Consider the following 19,123-nt stretch of genomic DNA (forward strand, 5'->3'; position numbering starts at 1 on the left):
TTTCCTTGTTTCTAAAGCAACTGAGATTTTGATGATTATTGACTAAACAAAAAACAAATAATTGTTAAATTCCCTTAATGGCAGTAACTTTCACATGATTTTCAGGTTTCAGGAAACTGAGACCTTAGCATGTTTCTTGCTAAGGTGGCAGCAATTTCCCATTATCTGGAGAAGAATTCCCACTCTTCAGAGTCTGTCTTTAGTTCACTGATTTACAGACTCCTTTTCATGTTATTTAGTCAGTCATGACTTCTCATTAGCTTACTTCCATTGAAATAACTCTGATAGTAACTGAGACAATTTAAAACAGTTGCTTGACAAAAGTCACAAGTCTCTGCCCACTAGAAAAGATGTCACAAAGAGATACAGAGACAGCAAGCAGCTTCCTTCTCTCCCTGAAGAGGGATGATTCTTCATTAAAGACTTGTTATCCCATGCTTTTAATCAGGAGCCGTAACATCTGAGACTGGTTTGCTCTTCAAAATATTTCTGCAGAGCTTCAGAGCTGAATACTCTTCAAATGACAGGAGCACTGGCAGTAGTGCTACTGCCAGTGCTACTACTGGCAGTAGTGCTGGGAACAGCTAGATGATAACAAAAACATATGGTGGATTTTTGTTTGGTTTTTGTTTTTTTTCTTATTTTCTACAGAATGTTTTCATAAGCAAATGATGACAACAGAAAATGAGATGCTCCTCAGATGACTAACTTTCTGAAACCCTAATGCTAATATGGGGGCTACAGCCCATCCAGAGCCCACACTTGTCAGTATTTGCCTTGAAGACAGTAAGTTAACTGAGGGCCTGGAAGATGCAAGTGCTTAGGAAAAAAATATAGGCTCCCAGCCAGCACACCCAGTGGGCTTATATCACAGCTCTCAGGCTTTCTGGGGAGGACCAAAGCATTCTATATCTTTAGAGACCTATTTTAAAACAGGATAGCATTTTTCTGTGCTTAATTCCATAATTAAGAAAGCTAAGTACCAGAAAAATGTGCTACTTTTCATCATATGGACTTTTAGGCTGCACGGCGAAAAAGATATCAGCTCATACTACCAAACCCAACATGATATGGTTGTTTTAAAATATTTCCCATTCCATTTTATGACAAAACCCCTACCTCGCATTGTTCAGTCCCTATATAAAACCAATTCAGCTTTGAGCGTTACTTCCTCCCCCTTTGCAAGAAATTATTGATTCTATTCAGAAGATCTTTTGCAATGTGTTCAGTGTTACTGTCCTTCCATCTGCCTCTGGTAGGTCAAGATGACAGAAAACAAAGTATCTGCTCCTGTATATTTAGAGACTCCATGGTGGAATATTCATCTTATGAAACTTTGAGCTCCTAAATATTTCAAGAAGGTCAAGCAGCTATGATTCTGGAAGAAGATTTTTGATTGAGTCAAAACCACTTGAATGTTGGTTTGGGTTTTTTTTCCACTGAAGCCATAGGAAAGAAAGGGTATTAAGAAACTAAAGGTACTACTGTGTTAACCAAAGAAGTGGCCGCATTTGCCAAAATAAACCTCATTGTGTGTACACCATAAGGCTGTTAAAATCTAGGCATTGTCCCATAGAAACCAATGCCACTAAGAATTTTTTTTTTTTTAGATCTGAGAAGAAACTGTTTTTAAATAACAAGCAGCTCTCTAAATATTCCTTAAACTTATTAAAGTTTCAAATAGGAAAGAAAAGTACTTGGCACATTTCAGCAGCAGTAAAAATGGTAATAGTTCCATGTGGGAAGACAGAACTCAGTTGTGGAAATGAGCTGCAAAAGGTTTTTTTTAGACCATATCTTTGTAGTTCAGAACACAAAAAAGGATTTGGAGTTCAAGAGAGTCAGATCTTAATGAAACAAAGCAGTGTATCTGTCTTGTCTGATGGAGATGACACAGTTTAGACTGTTTAGATAGACTGAAGGCCTGGAGAAAGGCAAACTGATTGAAACTCCACTATACCCACAGCTAAGATTTGTTGTCTTTCAGAAAGACCAAGATATCTCACACTTTTATAGTTCCATCTTCTCTGTATTCTCAGATCAGGTAGTTGTCAGGAGCAATAAGATCTTCTGAAGTTGTTTCTTCTCCAGCCCGAACAAGCACACGAACTCTCCACTGGCTCATCACTTTACCCAAGGCTCCATTGACTCAAAACACACCTCTGCACAGAACATAGCCTTAAGGCAGGGCATCTCACATTGTCATCTTTTTAGCACCTTAAGGTCTTATGTACACAGCTGGACTCAGGGTTAAGGAGTTGCATCACATTTGTTACAGTAAGAAAGGATGAGTGAGCCAGACATGCTGAACTTTCTTAGGCTTGCCCTTTTGGTGAAAGAATCCTGAAGTTATGATTTGCTGTCACTCTTTTCAAATATGCCTGCACCACAGTAATTCCAGGGAAGGAATAATATCTTTTCATTAGAGACCAAGGGGAATGCATACATGGGCAAATAGAAAAGTTTCTGTAGAACCGAATTCAATGCTGTTGAAATATTATTTAAATAATTTTATTTGATTATTAACCATATTATAGAGTCATTATTAATTCTACTAGTTAGAAATTAAAATCTTTACTGTGAACTCTTTATCTAATAAGCTGTTAAACTGATCCTAGAAAGCTAGAAATTTCTATGTGTGTTTTTAAATTAATAAACAAACAAATCTTTGCAAATCTGTACTTTCATGTACATACGAATGTTTGCAATTCTTGATACAAAACTCACATAATTTATCATCTTACTCACTTTTAACTTACCTCCTCCACATTTCTTGAATTTTATTTCACTGTATTTGACTTAGATTGCACACCACACAATGTTTATATGATAATATTAATGTATCATTTAAAAATGCACAGTTTCAAATATGTCACTAAACAAACAGAAACTTTATCATTTAAAAAAAATATTCTCATTCTTTAAAAAAAAAATAATCTGATAAAATATACCCTAGGACACATACATGTACAACTGCAATTTCAATAAGAAAAGAGTGTAATTTAATAGTGCCTTGTCCAGTGACTCACATGTAACTACCTGTCATTACATATCATGATGAGCAAGCCCTGTTCTCAACTTCACTCATTCATTATACCCTGTAGCTGTTCAAACCACAGACTGCTTGACATTCTGCTTTACGATATCCTGAGGTTTTAGCTGGTATTTACCTCTTATTTGCAAGGGCATGATAATTATTAGCTTGCTTAGTAAGTGCCTATAGCAAAACTTTGTAAAAAACTAAGAAAAAAAAAAGAATGTTTCACATATTGACTTAATAACATCTCATAGGCATTTTTTATTTAGTTTTACAAGTTCAGCTGAAAATCTCCAGTCTTTAGACCGTTTGCATGCAGTCAAAGATAACTAATGGAAGAAAGAGCTCTGTAACATCCCCAACACCTCCCAAAGTATACTAAAAAAACCCAACAAACCAACCCTACAAACCTCCCCCAAAACTAAACCTCAAACTCTGAAGTTCTTGTTTATGACAGACTCTCTTAAGCTAAATATTTCTATCTGGTGTTTTAAGTTAATTCATCCAAGGAAAACTTTGATCTGCAACTTGATTTCTTCAAGCTAGAAATGTGGTACCAATTGCTTACCTGACTCACACGCAAATGTCTTTGACGTCTCGTCATGAAAGATAATTGCCACTGCATGCTTCTTTGTCTCTCGAGGCAATCTAGTTATGTTTTTGATATTGTGCAGCTCAGTTACCTTAAAATGAAGAAAAGCATTTAAGGCCAACGTATAAATAGTACAAATAAGAATATTAACCACAACTACTCAATTTTTACTATAATCTCCCTCCCCCCAGGTAATTTACAAGCCTTTTAATTGGTAACAAACCATAAAGAGGCAGAGTCTGAAGTTGCAGAATCTTCTATAAAATGTAACACATTTAAAAGAGAAAGGTCTACTTCTCTAACAAAGTTCTACTTGGAGACGTAGTTATTACGATGACATTTAGACAGCTTTGTGATTTTTCTGTAATATATTTTTCAATTTCTTATTTGTTCAGCTTTGATCAGTTTCAGAATCTGCATCAAATAAGTTACCTAATATAGGAACATCCATACTTTATTGGTTAAGGGAAGTAACTTAATTATGCCAATTAGTATCACTACATTTGTAAGGCTGCCTCTTATTCTGTCACTGTGCACCACTGAAAAAAGCCCGTCTCTCTCTTTCTAAACTATTCAGATATAGAGAATATACTCAATAATGAGTATACAATGAATAAACCTTCTCATGTGCAGGCTTAAAAGTCTCAGCACTCTCAACTTTTCCTCATAGGAGAGATCCTCCAGTCCCCTCATCATCTTTGTGATCTTTCACTGCCCTCTTTCCAGTATGTCCATCTGCCTCTTGTACTGGGGAGCCCAGTGCTGAACCCAGCACTGCAAGGTCTGGCCTCACCAGTGCTGACTAGAGGAGAAGGATCATCTCCCTCAACCTGCTGGCAACACTTCTCCTAATGCAGCCCAGGATACCATTAGCTTCCTTTGCGGGAAGAGCATATTGCTGGCCCATGTACATCAAACCCTTTCCAAGCTGAAGAAGTTTTAGTTTTACCTGTTGGGGAAGTCAACAGGTTGACAGAAAAAAAACAACCTATCAGTTATCATCTCAGAAACATTAGCTGATGCTAAAAACGAGAAGGACCAGACTAACAAATAAGCCCCTCAGTATTTCTATCGTTTATCTAATTTTTAATATCAATTAGAGATATGAATATTTTCTTCCATGTTTCTCTTTTGAAATTTTACAGTATGTTTCCCTCCAGAATCAGAGCAGAAAGACAGATGCAACAGTAATGATTCCATGAAAGTCCATCCTCCCACTGATAGAGCGAACTGAAGTTAATCAAATTCAAAATCTGGGTTTGATGCTGATGAAGCATGAGTCATTTCTCTACTTGCTGAACATTTGCAATAATGAATAAACACCTGAGAGTTTATATTATTTTGTATGAAGGAAAAACAAACTTCACCTTTGCAACCAGACTGTTTTTTCTCAGTGATTTTTAAAAGTGTGGTTTAATTTGTTGTTGTTTTTTTTAACAAATAAATAATCCTTTTTAAAGGGGAAAAAAGTGTCAAAGCTACTGAAAAGACAAAAAAACCTCAAAACAACCTTATAAAAGTTGCAACTCCTTCGACATAATTTCGACCATCTCTTTGCAAACCTCAAGCAGGTTTTAAACATCAATCAAATTGAAAATTTATCAAAAAAGAAGTCCCTTTTTTATGAGCAGTGCATTAGACAAATCTACTTCTTTAAGCAACGAATGTTATACCAAAATTTGCTCCCTGTGCTATCATAACAGACTTGTTGACAAAATAGTGCAGCTCAGTGAAAATATTGCTGTTCTTCACAACAACATAAAGCCTGGAACTATCTAGAGCATTTACAACTGGGAGAATTTAATGTGTTATTATACATGCAAGAGTCTTACCGAGACTTCCTACAAAAAAAGCAGGAAATATTCCCATCATGGGATTATACTTTGTCTAAAACTTTGGTACTATTACAACCAACCTAAACGAACAGAAACTTTGAAAATCAGTTCTCCTATTTCCCTGCATTTGTATCCTTCTAGAACCAAATGAATTTCACAACAAATAAAATACCTGTTCAGTGAGCAATCTTGCAAACAGATTTCTTGCCTACCCTTATCCTTAATGATTTCTTCCAGCTGGGTAAATAGATCACAGGTTCACAGAATTGTTAGGGTTGGAAGGGACCTCTGGAGATCATCTAGTCCAACCCCAAGGCAATCGAACCCCAAGGTGGCCAAGGCAGGGCTACCTAGAGCAGGTTACACAGGAATGTATTCAGGTGGGTTTTGAATGTCTCCAGAGAGGGAAACTCCACTATCTCCCTGGGCAGCACGTTCCAGTGCTCTGCTACCCTCAATGTAAAGTTCTTCCTCATGCTGAAACTTTGTGTGTTTTAATTTATGGATACTAATCCTTGTCCTGTCTCTGGACACTACTAAATAGAGTCTGGCACCATCCTCCCGACACGAGCCTTTGAGATCCTTTTGTGTTAAACTAATATTATGTAGCTTAAAATTTTTCACTAAAACACTAGCATGTTAAGATTTTTTTATTTTTTTTTCTCTACTAGATATTGGTGCTACCATTTAGTGCAGTACTCCATATGGCGCTTAGTACACATGTTAGGAACTTTTAGTGCCTGGTCCGTTTCTCAGTTCTCCTACTCCTCATCAATAATTCCTGCCTCATATGTCCATCACTCAGCAGCCCACATACACGTTTCCTTGCCTTTTTTTTTTTTATTTTTTATTCTACTCGGTTTCTTGATTTTTCTTTTTCTGCATCAGTCCCCAACATAATTTTACTTGTTTCTAGAATAACAAATATTTGAACACTAATTGAAGAAAATATATAGAATAATTACTTAACTTGTACGTAACAAACTTTCCTTTGCCAGGCTTTGTTGATTCCACTTTTTTCCACATGTAACAGTTTCTTTCTTTCTTGGGGAGGTTGGGGGTGACATAGCTATATCAGAAACATCCAACGCCTTTACTTCTGGTTGACATAGCTATATCAGAAACATCCAACGCCTTTACTTCTGGTTAATATTTGATGAAAGGACATGACCCTGAAGGGCTTCAAGGTAGGACTGATAAAGGCAGCATCTCGCTCCTGCAAAATTAAACTAGAGTAGGCACCTAAGTCTCAAGGCTACCCGTCACTGGAACTTGCTTCCTCTCACAGGCAGGAATCTGGATCCTCACAAAGGTTCCACATCAGCACAGCTGAAAAGAAATGCACTTGATCTGCACACAGTTTTTGGGGGTGAGTCTCAGATTGTTCACCAAAATCCAAAACTTCTTTGCAGAAGCACATCAAGCACTGAACAAAATACAAAAGACCCTATAGTCAGTTTTCTGATGCTGCTGCTTCAGAGCACTTAAGAACCATCCAAATATTGCTTCAAGTAATGCAATGCACTTCCTCTCATCCTCATTGTTTTTCCTTATCTTGGTCTGCAGATAAGCATAAAACTCTAATTTATTTTGTGTTGATATAACATCTCATCTAAAGGGAGCATCACTTTAGGAGTGTCTACTTGTTTCCTTTAAGTAAATTTTATATAGAAATAATAAAACAAATAATCATCAACACCTTCTAAGTTCTGTCTAGACATATTTGAGTGGATCCACCATTTATAAAAAAGAAAAAAAAAAAGAAAAAAGCTGTCTGCTTCTCTATATTATGACTGTTTTTAAAAAGTTTCAACGTTTCTTTCAAAAGAGAACAAATAAATACAATATACAGCTATTCATCAACGTCAAGAGCAAGAGAAAAAACTGGAAAGGACTCCTCTGAAGTAATGAACAGTTAACAGATCTCAAGTTATATGGTCAAATGATAAGAGGATCAGAGGAAAAACACAGTTTATGACCTCACTTAGGAAAAAAAACCCAACTTTGTTTTCTTGAAGATTTTCCTTATCCTACATCTTATGATAATCATTTGTACCTGAAAAGGTTCACAGGAACTTGGAGTCATTTTTCAGCATGAAGATCCTAATTTTGATGCTAATAACAAATAGCTTCAATTCCATGCTTCTTGCAGAATGCCCAACTGTTGCCTGATGCCAGAGGACTGAGTTACAAGAAACACTAAAGGATTGGTCTATATTAGTTTTAGTGCATTTCTGCGTCAACAGACTTGGAAATGATCTGAAAAACATCTTGATAGATTCCAGAAGTCTAACTCCATTTCTCCCCAGCTAAAACAACCATCTTTTAATTTCCGTAAATTCATGCATCAGATTGCTAGTAAATAAAATTCCTAGTGAAGGAAAATTACTAACATAAGGCAGTCTGCGGTGGCCAGTAGCAAATACACTAAATCCAAGCAAGATGCACAGGGATAGGCTGATTATCAAAGAATTTATTCAGGATTGTTATATGGAAAATAAAACCTCCAAACTGTAAACCCAGCCTTTGAACTGGATAGTCACCTCTGGCTAGCCAGATCAGGTAATAGATTGCTAATAACAAACTTCCGGTCTCTCTAAAAATGCTTTAGCCCTTGACATTTCAGAATTTTCCCACACTGGCTATAACAAATCCTCCATGTTAAAAGTTTATTTTTACATGGGAAAAACACCCACATTTTTTTCTGTCTGGGAGTCTCTGACACATATTACAGCAATCTATAGCCTTCTTTTTCAAAGTGCACTTCTTACGTTGGTAAATTTCAGGAAATAATTGCAAGATCACATATTCATTATGGTAGCAAAATATTTTATATGACAAAACAGTCACTGTCAACACAATTTAAGATGCCCTTTAAAATGTAAGGGGATTCTTTTTTTTCTTTTCTTTTTGGCATCGTAATTATTACAACAAGAAGGCGCTGGTGACAGCCAGCATGGCTTCACTAAGGGGAAATCCGGCCTGACCAATTTGGTGGCCTTCTATGATGGGGCTATGGAACTAGTGGACAGAGGAAGAGAAGTTGACGTCATCTACCTGGACTTGTGCAAAGCGTTCAAATCTGTCCCACATGACATCCTTGTCTCTAAGTTGGAGAGACATCAATTTGATAGGTGGACCACTCGGTGGATAAAGAACTGGCTGGGTGGCCGCACACAAAGAGTTGTGGTCAATGGCTCAATGTCCGGCTGGAGACCAGTAACGAGTGGTGTACCTCAGGGATCGGTGTTGGGACCGGTCTTGTTCAACATCTTTGTGGGTGACATGGACAGTGGGATTGAGTGCGCCCTCAGCAAGTTTGCCGATGACACCAAGCTGTGTGGTCCGGTTGATATGCTGGAGGGAAGGGATGCCATCCAGAGGGACCTCGACACGCTTGTGAGGTGGGCTGATGCCAACCTTATGAAGTTTAACCATGCCATGTGCAAGGTCCTACACCTGGGTCGGAGCAATCCCAGGCACAGCTACAGATTGGGCAGAGAAGAGATTCAGAGCGGCCCTGCGGAGAAGAACTTGGGGGTGCTGGTCAATGAGAAAATGAACATGAGCCAGCTTCAGTGTGCGCACGCAGCCCAGAAACCCAACCACACCCTGGGCTGCATCAAAAGGAGCGTGACCAGCAGGTCAAAGGAGGTGATCCTGCCCCTCTACACTGCTCTTGTGAGACGTCACCTGGAGTACTGTGTGCAGTTCCGGTGTCCTCAACATAAAAAGGACATGGAACTGCTGGAACAAGTCCAGAGGAGGGCCACAAGGATGATCAGGGGACTGGAGCACCTCCCGTATGAAGATAAGCTGAGAAAGTTGGGGCTGTTCAGCCTGGAGAAGAGAAGGCTGCGTGGAGACCTCATAGCAGCCTTCCAGTAACTGAAGGAGGCCTATAAAGATGCTGTGGAGGGACTATTCATTAGGGACTGTAGGGATAGGACAAGGGGTAATGGGTTAAAACTTAAAAAGGGGATGTTTAGATTGGATATAAGGAAGAAGTTCTTTACTGAGAGGGTGGTGAGGCACTGGAATGGGTTACCCAGGGAAGTTGTCAATGGTCCATCCCTGGCAGTGTTCAAGGCCAGGTTGGACAGTGCCTTGGGTGACATGGTTTAGTGTGAGGTGTCCCTGCCCATGGCAGGTGGGGTTGGAACTGGATGATCTTAAGGTCCTTTCCAGCCCTAACTATTCTGTGATTCTGCGATCGTATTCTTAGATGTGAAAGGCTATTAAATTATAAAGCACACTTAATTTACATAAAGGCTCATACTGACTGGGATCTTGCTTCTGAACAGTCAATGTGATTTGTCATTTTTCTAATTACTTTGGAACTACATTTAGCATTTTTAGTATTTTAAGTATTTTAGGGACAATTCAGTACACATTTTCTCTTGAATACATCATGTTTCATCACTGACATAGACCAGACATTCATTTGCTTACTGTACTACAAATTTGTTCTAGTCAGTGAGCTGAACATCTAGGATCTGCACTGTCCACTTCCAGGTAACATGGGCATGTAAATACTATATGTATATAACACATCTAGGGCTCTGGTGCTCAAACTGTATGTTTAAAATGATTGGATAACTCTTCTAAAAGTATAAGAAAAAATCTTCTAAATCACCTATTACATCTGTTTCACTACAAAAATATAATTCCACAGTACACAGGAAAGGAGGTCCAAAAAAGATAAAACCCCACAGAAATCATGCATAAAATCTCAAGTGCTCCATTCTGTGTTATGTCCTGCCTGAATTGTTCCAAACTCATGCCTCCCATATGAAATGGTGAGGCAAATAATTCTGTGATTCCACCTACTGAAGTTATTTCCACTGTGCAGAGTCCTGGAAATCGCTTGGGCAGAGGAAAAGGTCTGAATTTGCATAAATGGATTTCTGTTTTGCATTGCGCACTATCTTCCTGTCATTTAATTTCTATCTACCAAAAATAAAAAGAAGAGAGCTACAAAATGTAATTGTTCATCCTCTTATTTCTTAATAATGGCCCACATACTACCATCTGTTGTGTAATACAATGCAAGCAGTAATGTAACAGAGCAAAAGCCAATACAGTGGCAAGGAGCAGGAACTCTAGTAAGTGATGCCCAGACAGCAGAGAACCACCTCAAACCAGAAACAGCATGGATGTTTCTGGTTAGAGAAGAGAGAGATATAAGAAGCAAGAGCTATACTATCATAGCAAGAAAATGGCAAAGGAGGCACCAATATGCTGGCTGAATGCTGCTGGAAAAGGAGAAAATGAGATGCTGGTACATTGCAGATGAAAGGAGTACAGAGAGGAGGACCTCGAAGAAACAAAACCTCTCCCTTCAGCTCAGTTTTCAGCCATGGTATCTGCAGTTAACAGCAGCTCCTTTTACATGTCTAAATCCAATTGCCACAGAATACAAGCTTTGGTACAGCTTCAATCAGAGCTGAATGTGATTTTGGCTCCTAAAAAAAATGCAGCATGCTGCCTGAAAAACACAGACCTTTGGGACTGGGGAAATGGCTACACCAACAGAAGCACTGCCAGTAAATCATGGGAAATTACTTTTCTTCTTTGTTCAGCACTCACTAGATCATACCTACAATACTATGTCCAGTTTTGGGACCCCAGTGCAACTGATAAACCAGAGCGAATTCAGCAGAGGGCCCCAGGACTACCAAAGCTGGACCACCCACCCTGTGGGGAGAGGTTGAGGGACAGTGGCTGCTCCAGCCTGCAGCAGGGAGTACTTTGAGGGCACCTAACAGCAGCCCTCACCCTCCCCTTGCCTGCAGGGAGGTTATCAAGGAAAGAGACAGGCTCTTCACAGCTGTGCCTGGTGAAAGGAAGAGTAACAGGCATAAACTGAGACAAGAGATGTTCAGGTTGCATAGGAGAAGCAAGCCCAGCAGTGGGACAGGCCACCTACAGACGTGCTGCAGTCTCTGTTCCTGGAGGTTTCAGAGACCCAACTCTTGGGACAAAGTTGAGCAACCATGTCTGACCTCAGAGCTGGCTCTACTGTGAGCAGGAGTTGGACAAGACACTTCTTGAGGTCAGTTAACATATGAATTAACCTGTGAGTCTCGGAAAGGGATGTTAACAGACCTGTAAGGCTATTAGAACCTTTATGGGTTTGGGAAAACCCATATGAGATGAGGCATTCAGACTATTTAAATTGAAATACATTTTCCTGACTTCAGCATATTCTGCATAACAACACACATGGCAATCAACAAGAGGGAGGAGCTGGAGAGGGACTTCATCAAGGACTATAGTGACAGGACAAGGGGTAATGGGTTTAAACTTAAAAAGGGGAAGTTCAGGTTAGATATAAGGAAGAAGTTCTTGACTGTGAGGGTGGTGAGGCACTGGAACAGGTTGCCCAAAGAAGTGGTAAATGCTCTGTCCCTGGCTGTGTTCAAGGCCAGGTTGGACACAGCCTTGGGAGATGGTCTAGGGTGAAGTGTCCCTGTCCATGGCAGCGGTTTGGAACTACACGATCTTAAGATCCTTTCCAACCCTAACTGTTCTCTTATTCATTCTATGACTAGGGATGCAAATGACAGAAAAACAAGACAAGGTGAAAATGTTCTGAGAGGCAAAAGAAAAAAAATAAAATACTTATTTCATGAAAGAATAGAAAAACTTAAAACGTAATATTACAAAAAGAACATAATAAGGAAGAAGAGAAATCTCAAGATCAGAAAAGTGAAAGATCATATAAAAGCAAAACCAATTCACAAAGAAAACAGAAGAGTTTTTCCCATCTCTGCATGCAGATTTATCCTTGGAAGATGAGTTGTTATGGTAACAACACTCTCCAGGAATTTTGCCAAGAAGTGGCGTATCAACCTCCACATTATGCCTCTGGGGCAGGTCTCCAGCTGCTATTTCAGAAGAATAAGTGTTTAAGAAACTGCTACCAAGTAAATGCTCATTCCTGTAAGCACTAAATGAAAACTACACCTATAACAATGCAAAGAATTTTACCTGTCCCAAAACAGGGAACAGAATGAATTTATATATTAAAAATAAATTGGACTAAGAAGTCTAAAACCATAATGTCAGGGCAAGAAAGTGAAGTCCGATGTGAAAAAATACACACAGGTCTGATAGTAGAGGGATACTGAACAGTTTCTTCTTGCCCTCCAGATAAAATTGAGATTAAAAAAAAAAAAAGGCATACATGAAAATGTTTAAATTTTTCAGCATTTTTGGAGAATGTAGATGACCTTATGCAGATTTAAACAGAACATAAAATAAAATAACATCTTTTAATTCCCACTTTTTTAATGAGCACTTACCACATAAGCAGTTACAAACTCTTTACTTTGTCTCAGTGAAATCTAAAAAATCAAGGATGGAAACCAAATTTACTTGACTAGCTTTTATTATGCTTCTTTAAATGCTATATTGTTTCACAGTGTTTGTAAATTAAAATTACCAGGGCAGAACAAGCATATTAAGTAATACCAGCTACCTTTAATAGGCAAAGAAGTAGGAGTTTTGCCAAGCCAAGTTACTTTACTTCCTCTCAAACTGTGATGCTGTGATACTGCCAGGATTGAACTGCTGCCTAATCCATAATATCAAATAGCCTACTGGGATTATTATGGTTTTGGCTGTTAGCCTGGTGTTTTAAAGGAATAGTTCAAATCTGATCTGTTCATGTGTATATGGACCTCTTCCCTTTTCAAAACATTTTTATTAGGACTTTTAAATACATACTGAGAAACAAATGTCTTTATACTTCAAAGGGTATTTTTATAGAGTAATTCATAATACAAAAAATCACAGTCCTCCCCAATCTCATTTCCGTACTGTAATCTTTGAAATATATTTTCTAATCTGACCTTTCATTTTGATGTACAAGCTGAATACCACAGAATCACAGAATCCCAAGGGTTGGAAGGGACCTAAAAAGATCATCTAGTCCAACCCCCCTGCAAGAGCAGGGTAACCTACAGTACATCACACAGGAACTTGTCCAGGCGGGCCTTGAATATCTCCAGTGTAGGAGACTCCACAACCCCCCTGGGCAACCTGTTCCAGTGCTCTGTCACTCTTACAGTAAAGAAGTTCTTCCTGATGTTAACGTGGAACTTCCTATGTTCCAGTTTACACCCATTGCCCCTTGTCCTATCACTGGATATCACTGAAAAAAGCCTAGCTCCATCATCCTGACACCTACCCTTTACATATTTGTAAACATTGATGAGGTCACCCCTCAGTCTCCTCTTCTCCAAGCTAAAGAGACCCAGCTCCCTCAGCCTCTCCTCATAAGGGAGATGTTCCACTCCCTTAATCATCTTTGTGGCTCTGCGCTGGACTCCTTCAAGCAATTCCCTGTCCTTCTTGAACAGAGGGGCCCAGAACTGGACGCAATATTCCAGATGCGGCCTCACCAAGGCTGAGTAGAGGGGGAGGAGAACCTCTCTTGACCTACTAACCACTCCCTTTCTAATGCACCCTAAGATGCCATTTGCCTTCTTGGCCACAAGAGCACATTGCTGGCTCATGGTCATCCTCCTATCCACCAGGACCCCCAGGTCCCTTTCCCCTTCACTACTTTCCAGCAGGTCAACCCCCAACCTGTACTGGTACATGGGGTTGTTCTTCCCCAGATGCAAGACTCTACACTTGCCCTTGTTAAATTTCATCAAGTTTCTCCCCGCCCAACTCTCCAGCCTGTCCAGGTCTCGCTGAATGGCAGCACAGTCCTCTGGTGTGTCAGCCACTCCTCCCAGTTTTGTGTCATCAGCAAACTTGCTGAGGGTGCACTCAGTTCCCTCATCCAGGTCATTGATGAAAATATTAAACAGCACCGGTCCCAGCACCGACCCCTGAGGAACTCCACTAGTCACAGACCTCCAGCTAGATTCTGCGCCATTGACCACAACTCTCTGCCTTCTTCCTATCAACCAGTTCTCGATCCACCTCACTACTTGATCGTCAAGCTCACACTTCTTTAGCTTATCTATGAGGATGCTGTGGGAGACAGTATCAAATGCCTTACTGAAATCAAGAAAAACTACATCTACTGCTCTACCATCATCCCTCCACCTAGTCACTTCCTCATAGAAGGCTATAAGGTTGGTCATACATGACTTCCCCCTCATAAAACAATGTTGGCTGTTCTTAATGACCCCCTCATCCTTGATATGCCTAGTGATGGAGTCAAGAATAAGTTGTTCCATCACCTTTCCAGGGATGGAGGTAAGGCTGACCGGTCTATAATTACCCGGGTCCTCCTTCTTGCCCTTCTTATAGATTGGTGTGACCTTTGCCATCCGCCAATCCTCAGGCACCTCGCCCGTTTCCCACGACTTACCAAAGATGATGGAAAGTGGCCTAGCAATGACCTCCGCCAGCTCCCTCAGCACCCGTGGGTGCATTCCATCCGGACCCATCGATTTACAGATGTCCAGTTTGCATAGCTGATCCCTAACCCAATCTTCATCTACCAAAGCAAACTCCTCCTTTGTCCTGACTCCTTCTGGGGCTATAGAAATCCGGGGCCCTCGGGGAGAGTCTGCAGGAGTAAAGACAGAGGCAAAGAAGGCATTCAGCACCTCTGCCTTCTTTATATCCTCTATCTCCGGGGGGGGGGCGGGGGGAACACCTGTAAAACTGAGTGCTGACAAAAAATTCAAATAACTAATGCCTTAATGTTAAAGGAACACTCTAATTTGAAACTCAGGTTCACACTTGAAAAATAACATCAAGCTAGAGAGAAGGCAGAGAGAGAAGATGATTCACAACTGAAATAAAGTAGGTTTCCCAATTATGTTTCCAAGTTTCAGCTAGAATTAAAAAAAGATACTTTCAATATCAAACTTCCTTCTAGAGTTACTAGGTATGCAGACAGTAGCACTGTTAAACAAAATGGGGCATTTCATTATTGTAGTTTAATTATCCAAGTACAGCAATAAGACAATGCTTCAGAATGAACCTGTAAATGAATTAGATCATTAGGTGAGTTTGAATAGCCTTATGAGGCTACTAAAATATATTGGACAGTTAGAAACTGTTTTCACTTTTAAAAGTTTTCACTTGTAACATTCTCAAAGTACATGACTATGTCCAGATTTTTCATAGTTTCTGCTCAAAGGCATTGTATAATTAAAGGGAATATGTTATTGGTCTTTGAATAAAAAGAAAAAGAGAAATGTACTTTTCCAAAAATGCCTTTAAATTTTCCTCTTGGTTTACTTAAATTGGCTAACTTGCAATAACTCCCAAAGTTATCTTGTTAGATAAGGTCAGTCAAAAAAAAAAAAAAGTGTTTATTAACACAGACTGCATTTCAAAACAAATTACAAGCAAAGTCATGCTTACAAAATATAACTTTGCTGAATGCAGTAGAAGATGGGCATATAATTCTTCCTATTAAACTGCTAGGTATAACCCTAACTAAGCAATCTCTCACTGCATTGACAAACTGGGTCAGGAGTGCTAAAGGATATGAGTAACCATAGGCTTTCAATGCACATAAATTATTTTGGCTGTATCTATACTGTACATTATGCCAGTGGCTGAAGCCTAGGTATAACTCCCCTTCTTACCCCCTGTGAAAGCCTTCAGCTCAGGCTGTAGCACCCTTCAGCCCAATCTTGATACCATGGGGGAAGCCTTGGGTCAAAATTAGGTGGGAAAGGCTGGCTTAACTTCCTTTGTACCACTCATGGGAAAAAAAAGTCATGGTTGAGAGGCATCTCATGATCCAGGTTTTAAGGACCTCTCTGATGCTGGGCATTTCTGAACTATATTCAGAAAAAGAGAAATTACTTTAGCCAGGAAAGGAGAAGGGACATCATCATCATCATCATTTTTTCTCTAATTGTTTCTGGCTCTTGCTTGATGCCAAAGGTGAGGAAACTACACACAAGCAGAGGACTCAGTTGGGTGCTCTGCCCCATAGCTGGCTGTGGACAACAGCAAGTGGTACAAGCCCATGACTGTACATATAAAAGCACAATCACTGACTTATCCACTAGCTTAATTTTGTTTTGCTTTTAGAAAGGATTAAAACAATAAATCTAAACCCACCACCAAAAAACTTCACCCTCATTGATTTTTACAAAGTGTAAATATGCCCTAGTGTCTTTAAAAAATAATCCCCATCCCAATTCAACAATGCCAAAACTGGTATTTTGATGCTCTTCTGAAATATATATAATAGAGGCATTTTAGAAATTCTCAAGGAAGCATTAAGAGCACCAGATTGCCTATGAAATTCTTGATGCTCATCAAAAAAAATGCATGAACTAGATGCAAAAATACCAGATGTAGAAAGAAAATTTATTTAAATTAAACTAAACTCAGCACATGCCTGTACATGTGTGGGTATTTACATGTACTCGAAGTGGTCCAGAGGTCTTCAGGAGAAAAAAGTGAAAAAGAGAAAACTGCAATAGGGAGAAATGAAGAATTAAAAAAAAAAAAAAAAAAAGAAAAAAGAAAAGGCAGTAAATTGAAGAAGATGAAAAATGAAAGATTCTGAACAGAAATGCAACAGTTTTTTTAGGATTTTTTTTTTAAGAAGTAGTTCTAAATTTTTTAGAAACTTTATGAAATGTTTTAATTTTATTTGCTTCTAAAATTAACTGAAATTTGTTAGATGATAATTTGAAAATTCTTTTAGCTTAATTGCCACTGGGGAAAAATTAATTTTGAATATCTATTATGACAATTACATGCAGCTACATTTTCAACTCTAATGCATTTTTAATAACCTTCATCAGCCAGTGATTTGAATTTCAAATTTTTTTCTCTGAAGAAGTAAAAATTAGATAGCTTTCTGCCAATTTTCATAATAAATTGCTCTTTATTTATGTTGCAAAGCCTCCTTTACTATAAGCAAATCAAAACCTTACAAGAAATTTAGTCCTCCTAAGACTTATTATATTTCCCTTCATTAAAAGAAAGTAAATTACAGTTCCAAAACTGCCTGTCCTCCCTCATATACTATAACCTGCAGTTTGTACCTGCTTCCTTTTACAGCTATTGCATAAGGGACAATGCCCTTGCCATTTCCACATCAAAATGTAAACATTTCCCAACAACACAGCCACATAATTCATAGAGCTTCAACGGAAAATGTTGTCATTAAGAAAAAAAATAATCTTCATGTAACATTTCTTTATTAGTGTTATACACAGTAGGCAAATAATTGTCTTTAACTTTCATCAAGAACTTTTATTATTTATGTAGCATATCTACTTTCTACACTTCAGTAGTGAAAGTGGACACACACAGTATTGCAAAAAGAATAATAAATGCAGAGTCAAGTGCTGAAGGCTAGGAAAGGAAGTCTTAAATATTACTTTGACTGCTAGTTCTGTAAGTTTACTCCACCATTTTCCTGCTGTTTGTATGACAGTGGGCCCCTGTTTTTTATTTATGGCATTCCTACTCCATATTAAGACAAATAAATACCTTTATGTTTATTGGCACCTCTTATAAACATATTATGATACACATTGTCTTAATTATATGATTGTATTTGATTTTTCATAATGGTTTTTAATCTCAGTCAGAATAAATGTTAAATACCATACTGTTGAATAGAGGCTTTATAAATTATGTTTTATTATTGTAACTTCGCTGTTTTTCTGACTTAATGATACACTGATTATACTTAGGTTTCTCTCATGGTTTTTCCGTATTGGTCATCACACAAGTATATTTCATACAGATGGTTTCACAAATACCAATTTCCTTTCACACCTTCCTCACTTCTAAGAGGTGTGGATTATATTGACAGGAAAGGACCAAAGAAATTGCATGATGAAAACAAATGAAAAAAAAAAAGTCCTTTAAACTTTTGATCTTAATTGAGATATCCAGGATTCAACTTTTCAACAACACTTGCGTTAAGAAGAGCAGCTTAGTGCAAATCTCCACTGCAGAATCCAGCTGTTTTATAACCTAGCTTAATTGTTATTCTTGATCTTCCACCAAGGACCAGTGGATATGTCCTTCAGAGACCTTATTTCCAGTCTCTGTTCTTGTACCTATCCGGCAGCTTCATCTAGGTACCTGGTACTGAAACCTTTGCTTCCAAACACAGGGTCTTCCTATCTCAGAACTTGCCACTCCTGGGAAACATCCGAGAAGTGCATATCTCCCAGCTGCCCACAACAATAATGTAGTGTTATTAGAGAGCAATTTGCTTTGGTGTAAAAATCTGAACAACCCCTCTTGCTTTTTCTTAATGTGAATCTGTGTCTCTTTGCAACAAATATAATTGAGCTGAAGAGACAAACCATACCCATACTTTTTGCTTCCTGGTCCACCTCTTTTTCATTGTCAGATTATTTCTGTACCAGTCTCCTAGATTTTGTGCAAAGTCAATTAAAATAGATTTATTTACCCTTAGTAATATACACTTTCTTTACCATTTTCCCATGCCATTCTTCCCTTCAGCATTTCTCATATCAATTCTTTGAACAGCCAGCTTTGAACGGCCCGAAGCTCTTGGTGTTTCTCCCAGATATCTAATTCATAAGGTGCTCTTATAGGTTGCCAGAGCATTTATTCCTTTACTTTTCTTCCACATTCTAACATTTGGTCTACTTCTTCTCTAAGCTTTAATTCAGTAATTTTCCTTCCCATGTTACCTACATGTCCGAGTATATACATACAGAGAATGGC

At 38.7% G+C, this 19,123-nt stretch overlaps 1 protein-coding gene across 1 annotated transcript in view; it reads right to left on the reverse strand.

Annotated features, from left to right (window-relative positions):
• The window catches only part of DOK6 (docking protein 6), a 243,200-nt gene that overhangs the window by 120,240 nt on the left and 103,837 nt on the right, over positions 1–19,123 (reverse strand). The window contains exon 3 of the mRNA XM_065669341.1: positions 3,606–3,720. Coding sequence (XP_065525413.1) covers positions 3,606–3,720 — 115 coding nt within the window. The remainder of the gene's footprint in view (positions 1–3,605; positions 3,721–19,123) is intronic.

This window comes from Lathamus discolor, chromosome 2 (genome assembly GCF_037157495.1).
Source record: "Lathamus discolor isolate bLatDis1 chromosome 2, bLatDis1.hap1, whole genome shotgun sequence".
In the NCBI taxonomy this organism is placed as follows: domain Eukaryota; kingdom Metazoa; phylum Chordata; class Aves; order Psittaciformes; family Psittacidae; genus Lathamus; species Lathamus discolor.